This window comes from Rutilus rutilus (genome assembly GCF_951802725.1).
Source record: "Rutilus rutilus genome assembly, chromosome: 13".
NCBI lineage: Eukaryota > Metazoa > Chordata > Actinopteri > Cypriniformes > Leuciscidae > Rutilus > Rutilus rutilus.
The window spans coordinates 34,019,518-34,037,953 of NC_140218.1; the positions used below are offsets into that span (position 1 = coordinate 34,019,518).

The following is an 18,436-nucleotide window of genomic DNA, read 5'->3' on the forward strand; positions in this document are numbered from 1 at the left end:
TGTGATCAGCGCGCCCCCTGCCTCGAATGTCGCAAGCACAGCGTTTATGTGACAGCACACCGAAGGGGGGTGGGGTGACGGAGGTTCTCTCCTTCCTACAAGAGCTGCTGGATAAGGGCAGGACCCCATCCACGCTCAAGGTTTATGTGGCGGTCATAGCAGCGTTTACTAAACCGGCGCTCGGCCAGTCACTTGGAAGGAACGATTTAGTCATCCGCTTCCTTATGGGAGCTAAGATGCTGAATCCTCCTAGACCTCCTTCACTCCCCGTGTGGGACCTTTCTACGGTTTTGGAAGCCATGAAAGGTGCCCCATTCGAGCCAATCCAAACAATAGATATTAAACACTTGTCTTTCAAGACAGTGTTTCTTCTGGCTCTCGCTTCAGTGAAGCGCATAGGGGACTTACAAGCGCTCTCAGTGAGCGCGACTTGTATGGAATTTGGGCCAAATGACTTGATAGTCATACTCAAACCAAGGCACGGGTACGTTCCAAAATCCCTCAACACACCGTTTAGGGCACAGGTGATTTCCCTGTCGGCCCTGCCGTTCTCTAATGAGGAGAAGGACGCGAGCTTCCTTTGCCCGGTCAGGGCATTAAGGGCTTATGTGTCTCACTCGACTGTCTTCAGACAGACGGAGCAGCTCTTTGTTTCGTTCAGCGGACGTTCTAAGGGACTAGCTGCATCGAAACAGAGTCTATCCAGATGGATAGTTGATGCTATAGCGCTGGCTTACACTTCTAAGGGCCTGCAGTGCTCGTTAGGTGTCAGAGCGCAATCCACAAGAGGCATGGCCTCGTCGTGGGCCTGGTCCAGTGGGATTGCCTTGCAAGATATATGTATGGCGGCAGGCTGGGCCTCCCCATCTACATTTCTGAGGTTTTATAACCTAGAGGTTCCTGCCTTACAGGCTAAGCTGCTGTCGGTCTAATAAATCAGTATTGTCTGTTCTGATGCTGTCGGCTCAGAATACTGAAACTGCTGAGCGCTGCTCGCTGATCGACTGAATAGCTCTATGGGCAGTGTGTAAGACCCACAATATTCATCAGTTCAGGCCGAGTTTTTAGCCCTGTCTGTATGGAGTACTATTAATGTAATTTGTGCCTTATAGGACGCTACTAAATCAGGAAAAAAATGCTGTTCTAGCCCCTTTTTTGCCGGACTCTCTGTGAGTTCCCTGGTGATCGTGCACTATATGAGCCCCGGGCACCTGCCCTTGGGACTTTGGTGTTGGATCTCAGCACGCACTGCGTTTTACATTGGGTTCCCCTTGCGCAGTGGTTCTCAATTCCAGTCCTCGTGACCCACTGCTCTGCACATTTTGTATGTCTCCCTTATTTAACACACCTGAACCAGATCATCAGCTCATTAGGAGAGACTCCATGAACTGAACTGAGTGTGTCAGATAAGAGAGACATACAAAATGTGCAGAGCAGTGGGTCACGAGGACTGGAATTGAGAACCACTGCCCTAGCATAAGATACTTACGCAGTACGAGAGACCTCTCGTAAGAGAACATACTCGGTTACTAACGTAACCTTGGTTCTCTCTAGAAGAGGGAACGAGTACTGCGTATCTTAGCCGTGCATGCAACACGCTCTGGTTCACTTCAGTGATGAAAAACCAGATTCTATCAGCCTGTCGAGCAGTATTTATAGGCCTAAGCCACGCCTGTTTCGGCGGGACGTGACGCAGTGGGCGCGAAGCGCCCTCATTGGATCTGACGTCACGAGAGGCCTCTCTCGATAGGCTGCTGCAGTTGCTGCAGGTCAGCCAATAGGCACGCGAGCTGTCTTGCCTATGTCTGCATGCTGCCGCAACACGTTTTACATTATTACAAAATTAAGGATAATTTTTGGCTTCAATATCTCGCGGAAAAGGGATTTTCCCCTCTCTTCTAGAGAGAACCGAGGTTACGTTAGTAACCGAGTACAATTGTAATTATTAGACCAAATACCCCCACACATAATACATTTGAATACTGTCTAACACTTGATAGATGTTAAGTATTTGACGTCAGTTAGGAACCTGGGTGTGCTCTTTCATACTAATCTTTCATTTGAAAGCCATGTTTCTAGAATCTATAAAACCACATTCTTCCATTCATCCGTTTTCACAGATTCACATTTTTGAAGTTTACACGGATATGATTTCAAAAACGTTCACTTTGAAACCTACTTCAAAGTTTGTGTTCTCAGGCCACCAAAACGCTGTCGTCGTTTAAATTAACAGCCAGTTTTCTGTTGAAAACGAGGTTGTATCTATCAGCAACCCCTAAGTTATTAACTAATGATTTTTACAATGGAAATGAATCATTCAAAAACTTACTAAGCTAGTCACTTGTACTTTCTTCTAGAGCTGCTGTAAAGCCAAAACAATCTTTGTTGAATTAATTTCCTATTATCACTGCAAAGCTGCTTTGAAACAATCTGCATTGTAAAAAGCGTTATATAAATGAAGGTGACTTGACTTAAAGTAGCCTATCGAAATACTAACATTATTGTTTAATTTGTACAGTCTTTACTCATAATTAATGTTTTATGGAATGTATAATATTGTCTAATTTTAATGTTGTGTAATGTGATATGCTGTTTGTATTCCATTCATGCATTTCTTTAATAAAAGGTGGTCAGACTCTTAAGTATTGTGCATACACATACAGTAGGCTTGTACACTCCCCTTTAAAGAGGATAATGAAATATTCATCGGAATAACATGACAACATTATTCCTAATTGTAAACTGTTGTAGTTGTTCTCAAAATGGGGTCCGCGACCAATAGCCACGGGGTCCACAAAATGATTTGCTATACCATATTTTCAAACCTAAGTTGTGTTTTCTATCATCTGAAATGTGCTGCGACTTATTTTCCAAAGTTACTTATAATGCATTTAACATCAAATAGGCTATACACACAAAAAAGTAGACACTGAAGGGATTTTATACATTTATTTCTCACATCTGTGCTACAAATTTTCGCTGAGTTCTGGTTAATTTTTGCAACACTCTCCAGAAAAAGTTCATATTAAATTGTCTAATTGTTGGTAAGTGTCTAAGGGCAAGTCTAACATGTTGCATGAGACATAGGTGTGACTTATTTTCCGGAAAATAAGGTAGGCTATAAATTATAAAATTGTGCTTTATTATTAAAAAGTGCATATTTACAAATGGGGATACCGTTTATGCCAATAAAACATCTCTTTTTCGTGTTGAGTCTCAACCCCAAGCTCTGAATGTGGCCAAGGACCACATCTCGATGCCGAACTGCCAGATCTCGAGACTGGGCCAGATATAGTTTAGCACACGGATGCCCTGGAGCCTGAGCCAGAGCTCAGGGGCGGACTGGGACCAAAAAGTGGCCCTGGACTTTCTGGCCCACAGCAGCCCACCACATCCCACATCATAACACATTGCCACATTAATGTGCAGAATAATTTTTAACACCACTTATAGCATAAACATATAACACAATACAAAAATAAATGCTATTTAAACATTTATTTTAAGTAACAACATATATTAGGTCATATTTGTAAAAACAAAGGGAAACAAACAGAAGAACGTTAAGACACACAACATTATTAATATAAAACTATCAAGACAGAATATCAGCTAGTCAGGGGGAGCTAGAGCCGTCAGAGCCTGCTGAACTGCTACTCTTCGCACCAAATGTATATTGCAATAATGTTCATTTGAAGCATTTCACAGCGTCGCGCCTTCGGTGAAAGAGGGAACGATTGGCTGTTCAGCTTAGTGAACGAGTCAGTGCACGATAATAATAGCAAAATAGCGAGCAAAGAAGTCAAAACGACACAGATAGAAGGCTGTTTTAATGTCACGTCATTTTACCTGAGTGTTCCTTGGCGAATATTTCAATATTACCATGAGCGGAGTGGAATAAAGAAAGTGTTTAGCAGGATTGAAATTCAAAACGGTAAGCACGCACTGCTTTGTTTACGGTTTGTGTATCTGCCGCCTGCAGCGTCAGTTTTCCTTTTTTTAATGATGAATATAGATGAATATATCTGTAAAAATAGACAGTTGTCTCATTTACACGCACGCGCAGAACGCGCATTCTAGCTGACAGTCGGCTGTAGTTCTCTCGGTGTGTTCAAGTCATAGACAGTATATAAACTGGACACAGCGACCCCATAGGTTTCAACGGAGAGAAGTGAAGCAGATTAGAAGCCCTCATTTCCTGATTGCCGAGCGTACTGCGCAGACTCAAACTGAGCTTGACGACGTGGATGTGATGTGAGCAGCCTGCCTGACAGTTGTAAGTTTTCTAGAAGCTGTGCCAAACGAAATCTGAACCATTCCCTTCCGAATCTTGCAGAGACGGAAAGCGTGAGTAGGATCTGTCCATGAGCTAGGAGCAGGAGCAACGTCATGACTCTCTATGGGCTTCTCCCTTGACTTTATCGGACTTTATGCCTCCACGTCTTGCGTATTGACTGCGAGCTTCTCTTCCTGTCTCTACGGTCATTTCCAGAGAGTCGCGTGGTTATGACGCAATCGTTAGCCTACTTTTACAAAAACTGCTTCTACGGGGCCATAACGTAAGATACAAGGTAATGGAGCCTTTTATACATTGTCGTGTTTCTTTAGAAATAAACCATGGACAAATGGAGTCTTTAAACGCCTCAGATGTAAAGTTATTCGCTGTCAAAGTGACACCAAAATGAATGGGAGTCAATGGGATGCTAACAGCAGGTGAAGGCTTGTTAGCCAATGGCGGCTCCCGGGGGTACCTTCAAAATAATATGAAACGCTGCCCCCCTGGTTCAAGTGCAGATTTTTTCCCGCGACTGTGTGTGTTCCAGGGACCAGGACGTGAAAGGGGGCGTGTTTCAAGATACGCAATGGAGTAGACCAAACTAATTAACAGGGAGGGAGGGCAATACACTCACAAAACACTTGTCATCCGCGCGATCGACCCACTCATCCGGCGTTTTGTGCAACGGGTGGGCCGGCCCACATTGGCCAGCAGCCCACCGGGAAAAGTCCTGGTGCTCCAGATGGCCAGTCCGCCCCTGCCAGAGCTGCATCCATGCACTTGGTGAATGTGCGACGGGCTGGTGTTGAGTGTTTTGGAAGAGCCCTTGAAGTGGAGGACCAGCAAGGAATAATCTAAATGACTCTCATTGTGCAGACGCGAACGCTGCCTGACCACAAGCCTGTGGGGTGGACAGAGCAGCGTGCGTAAACGGTAAAGCCCGGCGTGGAGGCTGTGCAGCAGAAAGCGCTCATCAAGCTTACTTGCAGCCCGCTCTTCTTGTCTCTCTTGTGGCCAATTAATATTCAACTTGGCCAGAGCATGCGTCACAAGCTCCTCATATTTTACAGGTGTAGATTGAGATGGCACAATATGTGTTAACTGTTCATTAAAATCCCCTTCCACGACGCTGAGCACGTCTAATTCCTCAGAATCAAACAGCTGCAGCACGGGATCCTCGAGCCGAGCGGAAGAAGCCGCGGGGCGGGCTTCCGCACGGGGAAGGAGGGGATCCGAGCTATCAGACGAGGATCAAGAAAGTGCAGAAGCAGTCTCGGTCGAGGGCTGCCCAGGCGTGCTGCGCTCCCAAACAGTGAACACACATCTTGTGTGTGTCCCCACCCGTAATATATCGAGGGCAGGGGTGCACACACTGATGAAACTGCTCGCTTGCCATCTCTTTTTCTTTTGTAATATAAGACAAACAACACCAAATAGATGTTTCACACAACAGAGAGCGCTTGCTGAAGAGCGAAAGCTAACGCTGTTGTGGGACAGCATCCCTTTGTAGCTTCCAGGTGTGTCGTCACACTCTACATCACGCAACACCAATAGGATTGGACTAGTTTCATTCATGCTTCAGACGCGTTACGCTGGCGGCGGTTCCCCAAAGTGTCATATCGACACAGTTCGAGTTCCCTTGAAAGGAACTCCATATTGCTCAATGAAGTGTCAACGGTCGCTTTGGCCAGGTGTTTTTTATAGCATAGGGGGCGGGACGCTTTACATTCTAGAGAGCATTTGATTGGACAGAAGATGTGATTAGAAGCTGAAGTCCACGGTGATAAAAATCTGTGATCCATTTTAGCGGAAGAGAGGGACTGTACATGGAAAAATTGGCACCAAACAAGCCACTTTGAAATTTTGCTGTTTTCATGAATACAAAAGTTGGGTGACCCTCCCCCTAGACAAAAAAAAGTTGGATGACCCTCCCTTCAACAATAATAAAAAGACATGACCCTCCCCTATTTTACTCAGGTGGTCCATTCCATAAATACCGAACGGTCCCTAATCGACCTCTTTTTTGTCATGCATACAGGATAAAAGTACAACGCTCTTGTTCTTTTTTGGCACATAGGACACCATGGCTTGATCCCACAAGTCTCCTCTTACAGGCATGAAATGCAGGCGGAACATCTGGCTTGTTTTTGTGCATTGTTCCCAGCAAGGTAATGTGTTTACAGAGCAAATCAGCAGCGAGTTTTGCACTTGTAAACCAGTTATCAGTTTAGACAAGTGCTTCAGACACCAATCAGATGCATTGCGAGTTCCCATTCGAAAGGGAACAATTATATTGTGTTCATTACTCCCACCCACACTAACTTTGGGTTTAATCACTGTTATAAGGGGTCCTTGGAAAATGTTCTAACTTATAAGAGGTCCATGGCCCCAAAAAGTTTGAGAACCCCTCGTTTATCTGTAATGACCTGTACATCAATACATCACAACAATCCCGTGCTATGGGCACTGCCATTGATACAGGCTACAGAGGAAGGTATTTTTATGACATATGTTGTTATTATGAGAAAATAGTTTTAATGAGAAAAATGTTGTTTTAATGACAAAACATTTTGTCATTATGAGAAAATTATGTTTTCATGAGAGAAATTGAGTTTTAACTGCATCATCTCGTTATTATGAGAAAACATATCTCGTCATTTTGACATAATTGAGTGGAAAATGTAATATTAATGTGGCAGCAATGCACCAACACCCTTAAGCATCCTCATTAAACTTTTTATTCCCACTATTAAAAAACTGTTTAGGCACTTTATTTCCACTATTTTGATTTACAGAGAATGCCTCTACGAGCTCATATGCGATGTGAAAAGGATGAGTTCGGAAAAAGGCGTATTCAAACTCAGGTTGGTCGCATCAAGAAATAACACCACCAGCCTCTCTCTCCACGCCACTGCTTCAGTTATCACTGGCAAATTCTGGCTCAATCAGACAATGGTGGGTGGAGTTAGTCTAAAGACATGGAGTTAGTCTCTGCCAAAATTACGGCTATTTTCACTTGGTGTAAATAGACTCTCCGTTTTATTTGTCTTTCTTCCCCAAAGGAGCTTTATTTGATTCTCAGTAAAAGCAAGACATTCAAACTATTTCCGTTGTCTGCCTGTTTATGACAAACTGTTTATGCTGGAAACATTTACTGATTTTTAATTTACGAAGGAAACACGAAAGAGCGTGTCAAGTGTCAACTTTTAATAAGGATGTTTTTTTTTCTTATTTTGTTTAAAGATCTTTTGTTTTCCATCTAGTAATGTTCCTCAGAATACATAAGGTATATAATAAATTAATGAATATATAAATTAATAACAAATATAATAAATAAATAAATAAATAGGCTATGGTTAACTTAATATTAGTGACATACATTTTAGACAAAATTGTCAGTATCGACTGTTTTTGCACAATTTCGGCAACAAAAATAGTTCTAAACAAACTAACTGCAACTTCATATGCACTGTCTATGCCACCTCTGCATTGCAAAGATTTATTTTGGTAATACTAATTTCATTTGATTGGTAACAGCCTTATAGTGTCTTATTATTCTATTTTTTTGTATTACATTTAAGAATTTATCATTTAATAGTTAGAAAAAATGTCCTTATAAAGGCCCCTTATACTACAAATCAAATCACATAACTGAATACTCACAGAGCTTTTCTGCAGTTGTTTATAGCTGGTAACAATCTCCTCCTGCCCTCCTCTGATGTGTTGTATTTCTTGAAGTCCAGCTCATCCAGCACCTCCTCTGACATCTGAAGCATGTAGGCAATTGCTGTGCAGTGAGTAGAAGTAAGTTTATTCTCTGATTGTTTGTCTGATTTCACAAAGTCCAGAATCTCTTTATGAAGAGTCTGATCATTCAATTCCAGCAGACAGAGGAGCAGATTGACTGATCTGTCAGCTGAGATATCAAAATTTTCATCATAATCTCTGATTGTGGATTTAATGTACTGAGCGGTTTTCTTGATACTCTCTGAGGTGTTCTCTGTGTGTGTCAGAAAACCCTGAAGGAGTCTCTGATTGGACTCCAGTGAGACGCCCAGCAGGAACCGCAGAAAAAGATCCAAGTGTCCAGTTTTACTCCACAAGGAACTGTCAACTACTGATTCTAGCAGCTCACAAAGTGAGTTCTTCATAGACCAGAGCCACTGAAACTGAGGTTTCAGTGTTTGCATGTTCTTAGTGATATACATGTAAAACATGTAGAAAGCAGCAAGAAACTCCTGAAAGCTCAGATGTATAAAGCAGTAGACTTTCCTCTGATTAATCACTGATTCCTCCTTAAAGATCTCAGTGCAAATCCCAGAATACACCGAGGCATCAGTGGTATCTATGCCGCTCTCAATCAGGTCCTGCTCATAGAACATCACATTGCCCTTCATCAGCTGTTTAAAAGCCAGTTCAGCAAGTTTCACAATCATTTCTCTATTTGACTCCAGGAGCTTCTCTGGGTCTCTCTCTTCATACTTCTGATTCCTTATATTTGTCTGAATGAGCAAGAAGTGGATGTAAATTTCAGTCAGAGTTTTGGGGATTTCTGCACCGTCTTCTTGTTTCAGGAAGTTTTGAAGCACAGTGGCTGAGATCCAGCAGAAGACGGGTATGTGGCACATGATGTGGAGGCTTCTTGCTCTTCTGATGTGTGAGATGATTCTGCTGGCTTGATGCTCGTCCCTGATTCTCTTCCTGAAATATTCCTCTTTCTGAGGGTCATTAAATCCCTGAATTTCTGTCATACGGCTGATGAATTTGAAAGGGATCTGAATGGCTGCTGCTGGTCTGGAGGTGATCCAGATGAGAGCAGAAGGAAGCAGATCTCCTTTAATGAGGTTTGAGGTCAACACACCCACTGAGGAAGTCTCAGTCACATCAGAAACTTTCTGAGCATCTGAAAACATCAGCGTAATTCTGCTTTCATCCAGACCATCAAAGATGAACACGACTTTACACTTCTCATAAATCTTTGAGTCCAGATCTTGAAGTTCGGGATGAAAGTCCAGCAGAAGTCTGTGAAGACTGTACTGATGATCTCGGATCAAGTTAAGCTCTCGAAATGGGAGCACAAACATGAAATCTACATCCTGATTGGCTTTTCCCTCGGCCCAGTCCAGAATGAACTTCTGCACAGAGACAGTTTTCCCTATTCCAGCGATGCCTTTAGTAAGAATAGTCTTGATTTGGACGTTCTCCTCACATCCTGGTTCAGGTGAGGCTTTAAAGATGTCATTGCAGTAGATTGGAGTGTCTTGTGAGTGCTTTGTTATGGCTGCTTTCTCCATCTGTATAATCTCATGTTCTACATTTACTATTTCACTCTCTCCCTGTATGATGTAGAGCTGTGTGTAAATCCTGTTCAGTAGGGTTTGATTCTCTTGCAATTTGATTCCTTCAAATAAGGTCTCATACTTGTTCTTCATTCTGGTTTTGTGAGACTCTTTTACTCTATGCAGGGCATCATCTGCTGGTATGTGAGAATCCTGCAGCAGTGTGTGTGTCTGTAGAGCTGCTGCTTTGTTATTCTGCCTGATGTGGCTCTGACAGTAGGAGGAAGTGCAGCTCAGATCATCTCCATCACCACTGCAGGGACAGGAGAAAGAAATATGACAATAATAAAAATAAAAAAAGCAGAATAATATACAGAAAATACCTAATATTATATGAGATTTTTATTGTTGGTAAGAAAACCAGCTCATCAAAACATGACATTGAGTTTTAAAAGGATAGTTCACCCAAAAATGAAAATTAGCCCATGATTTACTCACCCTGAAGCCACCCTAGTTGTATATGGCATTCTTCTTTCAGACGAATACAATCGGAGTCATATTAAAAAAAATGTCTTGGCTCTTCCAAGCTTTATCATGGGAGTCAATGGGTAAATTTTTTGGGGTATATAAGTCCATCAAAGCACATCTATCCTTGATTAAAGTGTTCGAAACGGCTCTGGCGGGTTATATTTGTGAAGTGAAGCGATGTGTTTGTGTAAAAAAAATCCATATTTAAAACTTTATCGACTAAAATATCTAGCTTCCTGCAGACAGCCGTACGCGTGACTTACGCCACGAGTAACTTGACGCACAACGTAATGAGGAACACGGCTGCCCAGCCCTGTTGGTTTGAATTGCGAGAGGTGTCAAAGCTTTCGCTACTCCTACATCTACGTCATACATCGTCAAGTGTTATTCTTTTGGCGTAAGTCGACTTGTGTACGGCCGCCTGCCGGAAGCAGTTATTTTAGTCGAAAAGTTTTAAATATAGATATTTTTATTACACGAACGCATCGCTTCACTTCAGAAGGCCTTTATTAACCCCCCCCGAGCCGTTTCGAGCACTTTTATCAAGGATAGATACACTTTGATTGACTTCCAAAAAAATATACCTATTGACTCCCATTATAAAGCTGGGCAGAGCCCAGGAAGAGCCTGGAAAGTTTTTAATATGACTCCGATTGTATTATACATAAGAATGTCATATACAACTAGGGTGGCTTCAGGGTGAGTAAATCATGGTCTAATTTTCATTTTTATGTGAACTATCCCTTTAAAGTGCATAAAACATACATCAGATTTTCCGTAATTTTTCAGTAATTCAATCCCAGGACAAAATTATAAATGCATGTTTATACTCACTCAGGATCAGAGATCAATATTCCATTACTGAGATCAGGAGGCTGACAAATGGATTCATTACTCTTCATAGACAAACAGCTGGATACTGGAGATGTTCTTCTCTGCCTCATTCTGGTGGTTTAATTAGCAAAGACGTGATTCAGGGATTATATACTTGTCCACAGTATAGGCAAGGGAGATAAAAAAACACAAGAAGATAATCCACAAGGAAAACAAACGTAGCAGCTTTGTACTTAATACAAAAGACAAGGATCAGCAGTGAACCAAGGAAACTTATAAACTCATTATGACAAATTAAACATAGAACAGGTGAGGAATAATCAAACACTATGGCAACAAATCAAACTAAGAAGTAAACATAGGAATGTGAAAACACTACTAAACAGAAACACAGAGCATGTGTCAATACTAAAGAAAACCATCTGCTAAATCTTTAGAATTCAGTTTAGTTTCTGATTCTACCAACATCATACCTGGTGTCAGAGGTCACTGTTCCATTACTGAGATCAGGAGGCTGACAAATTGAGTCGTTACTCTTCACAGACACACAGCTGGAAACAGGAGATGCTGTTCTCCGTTTCATTCTAGTGATATAATTAGTAAAACGTAGAAATAATTCAGGCACTACCTGCAAAAGAAAACCATTTAATATGTTAATATAATTCAGTTTCTTGTTTCAGTTTATAATTCAGTTTCTCAGTCCCAAAAATGAAAGGGACCATCCAGACTTTAGAAAGTAAGGTTGGTGGAGCTAGCTTCTGATGTGACCGACCCAAGTTCAAATCTGCCTTTTTCAGAACTCATTATTTAAAATAAAAATTAAGAAAATATTTGGACAGAGGAAATTATGTCCCGAATGGGTATTTAATAGTATTTTCTGCGTATATATTTGGCCTATAATTGAATTTGGATGTGGTGCCCCCATGTCCACAACAATACACTGAGGTAGCATCTAACAACTATTTACACTTGGTGCAAAGAAAACACAGCTTTTTTCACTTAGTGTAAATAGCATCTATGGCTAATTCATGGTCTTACTGTCACAGAGTCAGTCACAGAGTCAGCCACACTGTCACAGCCCCAATCATCACCCAATCACCAGGACCTGCCCACTTATTCACAATCACCAGAGTACTGACTCGCTGCACCTGCACTCATTACCACAGCCTACATATTCCCAGTTCATCGTCCAATCACTGTCTGGTCTTATTGCAGTTACCACTGCTCACCATTAGTCTCCTTACCTGTCTGCCTACCTGTGATTCATCTCGTCAAACTTCCAGTCTTCTGTCCATCTTCGATCCGCTGTCCTGTTCCAGATCTCCTTTCTTCTTGTTCACTCGTCACCTGCACGGATAATCCATGTCAATCTTAACCAGCTAAGTCACCATCCTCTCACCATCATCTGGCTCCCGCTGTTTCTCACCACCCTGGTCAATAAACACTGTTATCACTATAACACCTGTCTGTTTCCTTCTGTGTTGTGAAAGAAAACCAGACCACAATGCAGAGTCCTGCCGAAACCAGCGAAGAACATACACCAGATCCGTTTGCCGAACTCGTGCAAGCAGTTCGGCAAACTCTCCCCTCCACACCACCCGCTCCTTCACCATCTGCCTCTGCCAGTTCCATGGCCCGACCAGCGACATACAACGGTGAGGTGGAGGATTGCAGTGGGTTTCTACTATGTTCATTGTACTTTGAGATGCAGCCACAGCTTTTCTCCACCGAACGGGCACATATAGCCTTTATGATCTCACTGTTGTCTGGATGAGCGCTACATTGGGTGCAATCCATCTGGCATTGCCAATGGCCCTGTCACGAGTTCCTTAGCATCATTCATCACCCACTTTAAAGAAGTCTTCGGTGAAACTGCATCAGTACTATCCGTCCATGATCTACTGTTCAACCTCCGTCAAGGTAAAAACCCCATCAATGTGTATGCCCTTCAGTTCTGCACTTTAGCAGCATCTAGCGGGTGGAATGAGATGACCTAGCTGACAGCCTTTCGCCAGGGTCTCAACCCAGAAGTGTGCCACCAGATGGTCATTTATGACAATAACGTTGGATTGAAAAGTTTCATTCAGAAAGCTGTGCGCATCCCTCAACATCTGTCAGCCTGGTCACTTGACCACCCCGCTACGCATCCTCCACCAAGTACAATCCAGTTTCTCCCTAAAGTCGCACCCCTGTCCTCGTACACCTGTCCAAATTCTCACCCAAAAACTTCTCATTCCAGCGCAAGCGGTCATCGACTCCGGGTCTGAAAGAAACAGATCAACTTCTCCAAGTCAGATACAATCTCCAGAGGAAATGCTGCTCCACACCATTCTCGGCAAACCGCTGGGCTGTGGTCGCATTAGTCACTTCTTCCCCACAGTAACACTCCACGTTGGCTGCCTGCATGAGCAGAAGATCACGTTCATGGTGCTGGAGGGATCAACTGCTGACATCATCCTGGGACACCCATGGACGAACCAACATGAGCCCACCATCAACTGGAACTCTGGAGAAATTCTGCAGTGGGGTGACTCCTGCTTCAAGAACTGCCTTTCTTCTCTGCCCAAACCATCTGCCCATCTGACCTGTCAACACCCCTTGAAGTCTTCATCCAATATTCAGGTGAACTCCACCTCCGTAGAGCGAAACTGAAATTCCTCCAGAGTACCGGGCGTTCCAGAATGTGTTCAGCAAGCGGTTGACAACCCGTCTACCACCTCATTGGCCATGTGACTACGCCATCGACCTGCTGCCTCGGCCTACTCCACTGAAGGATAAAGTATACCATTTGTCCATCCTGGAACAGAAGCCCATGGAGGAGTACGTTCAGGAAACAATGTTTCATCCGACCGTCGACGTCCCCAGCCGCTTCCAGCTTCTTCTTTGTGGCCAAGAAGGACGGAGGCTTTGCGGCCGTGCATCAACTGCCGGGCACTAAACTCTCAGACCGTCAAATTCAGCTATCTTCTTCCTCTTGTCCCTGCCACCCTGGAACAGCTCAGTGGGGCTCGCATCTTCTCCAAGCTGGACCTGCGGAGCACCTACAACCTCATTCGGATACGTGAGGGGGACAAATGGAAGTCGGCATTCATCACTCCGTTGTGAGTACCAGGTGATGCGGTATGGCCTGTCCAACTCCCCCTCTGTATTCCAGGGGTATATGAATGAGGTGTTCCAGGAGTACCTCCATCCCTTCGTCATCGACGACATCCTGATCTACTCCCGGACCCTGGCCGAACATCGGCAACACACAACGCAGGTCCTCCAAAAGCTGAGAGAACACCACCTCTATCTCAAGTTGGAGAAGTGCGAGTTCCACATGCCATCCATCCAGTTCTGTTCCCAGTTCACCATCCACTCATTGTCTGGTCTCGTTGCTGTTACCACTGCTCATCATCAGACTCCTTACTTGTCTACCTACCTGTGATTCGTCTTGTCAAACTTCCAGTCTTCTGTCCGTCTTCGAACCGTCGTCCTGTTCCAGATCTCCTGTCTTCACTCGTCACCTGCACAGAGAATCCACGTCAATCTTCACCAGCTAAGTCACCATCATCAGTCAACAAGTCACCATACTCTCACCATCATCTGGCTCCCGCTGTTTCTCACCACTCTGGTCAATAAACACTGTTATCACTATAGCACCTGTTTGTTTCCTTCTGTGTTGTGACACTTATATTGATATTGTAACATTTGTCAGGAACGGAAGAGATGAGAGACGTAAAACGCTGCAGGGGAATTATTTGAACGAACAAACCAACAAAAAACTATAACAGAGGAAAACAAAGAAAGCAAGGACCCTTACGAAAAAAGTATACTTCAAGTTAGTTTTATGAAGTATACTCAAGTAATGTTCAAATATATTTTTAAGTATACTTTATGTAGTAAGTATATTATCAATGTGTACTTGTAGTAAACTTGTAAGCGTACTATTTCGATACTGCTTGGGACTAAATTGGCCTACTTTTAGTATATAAAACTATATGTTTAAGTCTACTATGAGTGTAACAGTAGTAAACCTTAACTGGTTTCTTATTTGTAATGCACCTGTACTACAAGTGAACTTATAAGTATACTAGTAGTTTACTATTTTAATACACGTAGTACCTTTTTTTTTTTTTTTATAAAAAGTACACACTGAAGTGTACTCTCAGTAAACTAGTTTAGTACTTTATAATGCAAGTATACTTGTAAGTTTTCTTTAAGTGAACATAACATTATACTTATAGTTTACTATTTATATATTATTTTTTACACTTGCAGTATACTACGTTCAAATTTAGATTTATTTTATTTATTTTCAAACTTTTTTTATATACTTAAACACCTTTCACTGTACTTTAACTGCTTTTAAAAACATTTTATTAGCTTCATGTATTCTTTTTTTTTCAAAACTTGAATGTCGGTAAGTTTAATAAAGAAAGGCAACATTTTAAACAAAAAAGTTGAGAAAATCACATTTTTGTCTATACGCCTTGATCAGATTCAGAACGATGATCTAAACACAGATGGAGTAGATCAAGCCCAACACCCCCAAAGCTTCACAGTCGTTTTCTCTTCATGGGTTCAACATTTCATTTGGTAACATTAAGCAGTTTTGATTTACATGCTGTTTGATGATCACGTTATTTTACATTTGCGTGAGCAATCTTGGCCCTGTCCCAAATGGCACACTTCATATGCACTTTCGGTCTTGTGGACTTACAATGGGTGCCGTGTGCGCGTGTCCGTTAAGTCCGTGAGACCGTAGGGTGTCCCATTTTTCATTTTAGGCCTCAGAAGGGTGCTCGCGAGCGCCCCCTTTGCGGTTGATATGCTCCCTCGATGCGCACTTTTGCCGAGCCCGCACTGATGCGGACTCCGCAGCAGACTTCTTCCCGACAGTCAAAGCGGCATTACGTCACGAAAGTGCGGACTCGTAGGAAGACCACGAGTGCTTAGGGTGCCATTTGGGACTTAGGGTCCACAAGTCCTTCTATCACTTGTTTCAGCTTCTTCTTCTCCTGTCTTTTGATCCAGAAAATCTGTACCAGAAGATGTGTCATGGCACCCCCTACCGTATAACAGTGAAACCATGGATAGCTGGAATATTACTGTAAGTCAATGGTGGGGAAAAGTAGAATTAGAGTAAATTCCTATGTACACTACCAGTGGACTACCCTACACAAAAATTCAGATACACAGAATTAGAAACATATCTGTTTTATATCAATATTCTAATCAATATTTTCAAACAATGTAAGTTTCATAAGACTGTATGAAAAAACTATGTAAAACATAGTATATTTAATAGGCTATTCGATCAAAAGAGTTAACACAACTGCAAGCCGAGAATACTTTGAATACTTAATCATACTTTTAAGTATTTCTCAATCAAAAGATTGAGTATAAGTACAGGCCAAATATACTTGGAATTTTCTCTGCAGTATAAGTCAAGTACACTTAAGTGTAATCTTTTCTGAGAAGTACATAAAGTATATTTCTGAGAAGTATGTAAAATGTAGACTGTAAGTATACTTTTTTTTATTTTTAGTTTAAAAGAAGTATACTAATAGAACACTTTAATAAACTTCTTTTTCATAAGGGGAACAGGAAATATGAATCATCTACAAGCAACAACAAACATACCTTTTTGTAAAGACTTATGGAACAGAAAACAGGAACTATAACAAGAAAAACAACCTTTGGACACACTGTTCTGTCTATCAGAGAAAGTCACTTTTGGAACAGCCTCCCAACAAACATTAGAGAATGTCCCACTTATTGCACATTTAAAGGGATACTCCACTTTTTTCGGAAATAAGCTCATTTTACAACTCCCCCAGAGTTAAACAGATGAGTTTTACCGTTTTAGAATCCATTCAGCCGAACTCCGGGTCTGACGGTACCACTTTTAGCATAGCTTAGCACAGATCATTGATTCTGATGAGTCCAGTAGCATTTCTTTCAAAATGACCAAAGAGTTTCAATATTTTTCCTATTTAAAACTTGACTCTTCTGTAGTTAAACCGTGTACTAAGATCGACGGAAAATGAAAAGTTGCGATTTTCTAAGCCTATATGGCTAGGAACTACTCTCATTCCAGCGTAATAATCAAGGAACTATGTGGCTGTACCATGAGTGCAGCAGGCGTAATGATATGACGCAGCGCCTGAAAATAGTCCCCAGCTCGGTAACTTCTTCCAACGTGACCGGGACTAAGTTTGTCTAACCTATTAGACCTATTTTCAGGCGCTGCGTCATATCATTACGCCTGCTGCACCCATGGTACAGCCGCACAGTTCCTTGATTATTACGCTGGAATTAGAGTAGTTCCTAGTCATATAGGCTTAGAAAATCGCAACTTTTCATTTTCCGTCGATCTTAGTACACGGTTTAACTACAGAAGAGTCAAGTTTTAAATAGGAAAAATATTGAAACTCTTTGGTCATTTTGAAAGAAATGCTACTGGACTCATCAGAATCAATGATCTGTGCTAAGCTATGCTAAAAGTGGTACCGTCAGACCCGGAGTTCGGCTGAATGGATTCTAAAACGGTAAAACTCAACTGTTTAACTCTGGGGGAGATGTAAAATGAGCATATTTCCGAAAAAAGTGGAGTATCCCTTTAAAAAGCACCTTAAACAGTTTCTTAAAAGTTTCCAGTTATGTCCTCATTTTGACTTTGTCATTTGTCCTCAAATGTAATTTGTCTGAATGCGTGTTAATGTGTTTCTTGACTGATACTGTATATTGTCATATTATCCTTTTGTGCTGTATATTGTCATATTATCCTTTTGTGTTGTTGTCTTCCTGCCTCGGGACTACAGATGAAAATGAGCATTTATGCTATAATCTTTCTCATTTACAGTCTGTACAGAAGTGTAAGATTGTTCATTAATGTACACTGTCCCGAATAAATAAATAAATAATAATAAATTAAACAATCTTACCTTGAATTATAAGCTTTTCTCTCTCTGAAATGGCATGGCATCTGTTGGTGAGTATAGCAAGTGATTTGGTCCACCCAAGATTGCCACACCCCTGTAGAGTTTCGATCCAAACCTGTTTTAACACAGCCGTGCATTATGGGAGTGGCTTGATGCAGCAGCAGATGTCTGCTGTGCCATGAGAAAAATGTACTTGACTCTTAAGAAACTTTAATTAATGCTGTCTCGTAATAAATCTGCTTCACAGGTAAAATTAAATTAATTGCTAATTACAACATTGAAATAAAAATGTAAGGCTTGTACAAATATTAGAAATCATGAAATAATAGAAATAACTGGGAATCGTGTATCAAACATTATACATTTCATTATAACTTTTATGTTCTTTTTGTCACTTGGTTGTTTCCTTATTAAGGTCCAGAAATTCAAGTTTTTCGTCAGTATGATATGTTCTTTTTAAATATGATGTTATACGTTGCTGTCCTGCCGCCAGGCAATCACTGCATTGCTGATCATGGTTTGAGTATTAATATATCTACCCTTTCCAATGAACACAAGAACGTGCAGTAATCTCAGACAACTTAATTCAGATG

General features: G+C 41.7%; 1 protein-coding gene across 2 annotated transcripts in view; it reads right to left on the bottom strand.

Annotated features, from left to right (window-relative positions):
* The window catches only part of LOC311302113 (protein NLRC3-like), a 33,000-nt gene extending 15,072 nt beyond the window's left edge, over nt 1-17,928 (bottom strand). Inside the window, exons 1-4 of one of the 2 annotated variants that reach the window (XM_084427735.1) lie at nt 17,847-17,928; nt 11,391-11,545; nt 10,918-11,028; nt 7,940-9,868 (exon numbers count right to left, since the gene is read on the bottom strand). In XM_084427735.1, coding sequence (XP_084283861.1) covers nt 7,940-9,868; nt 10,918-11,028; nt 11,391-11,500 — 2,150 coding nt within the window. In that variant the 5' untranslated portion in view covers nt 11,501-11,545; nt 17,847-17,928. Of the gene's footprint in view, nt 1-7,939; nt 9,869-10,917; nt 11,029-11,390; nt 11,604-17,846 lie in introns of those variants that run through there. The other variant, XM_084427736.1, reaches the window with a different exon arrangement.
* Between the last annotated feature and the right edge of the window lie 508 nt (nt 17,929-18,436).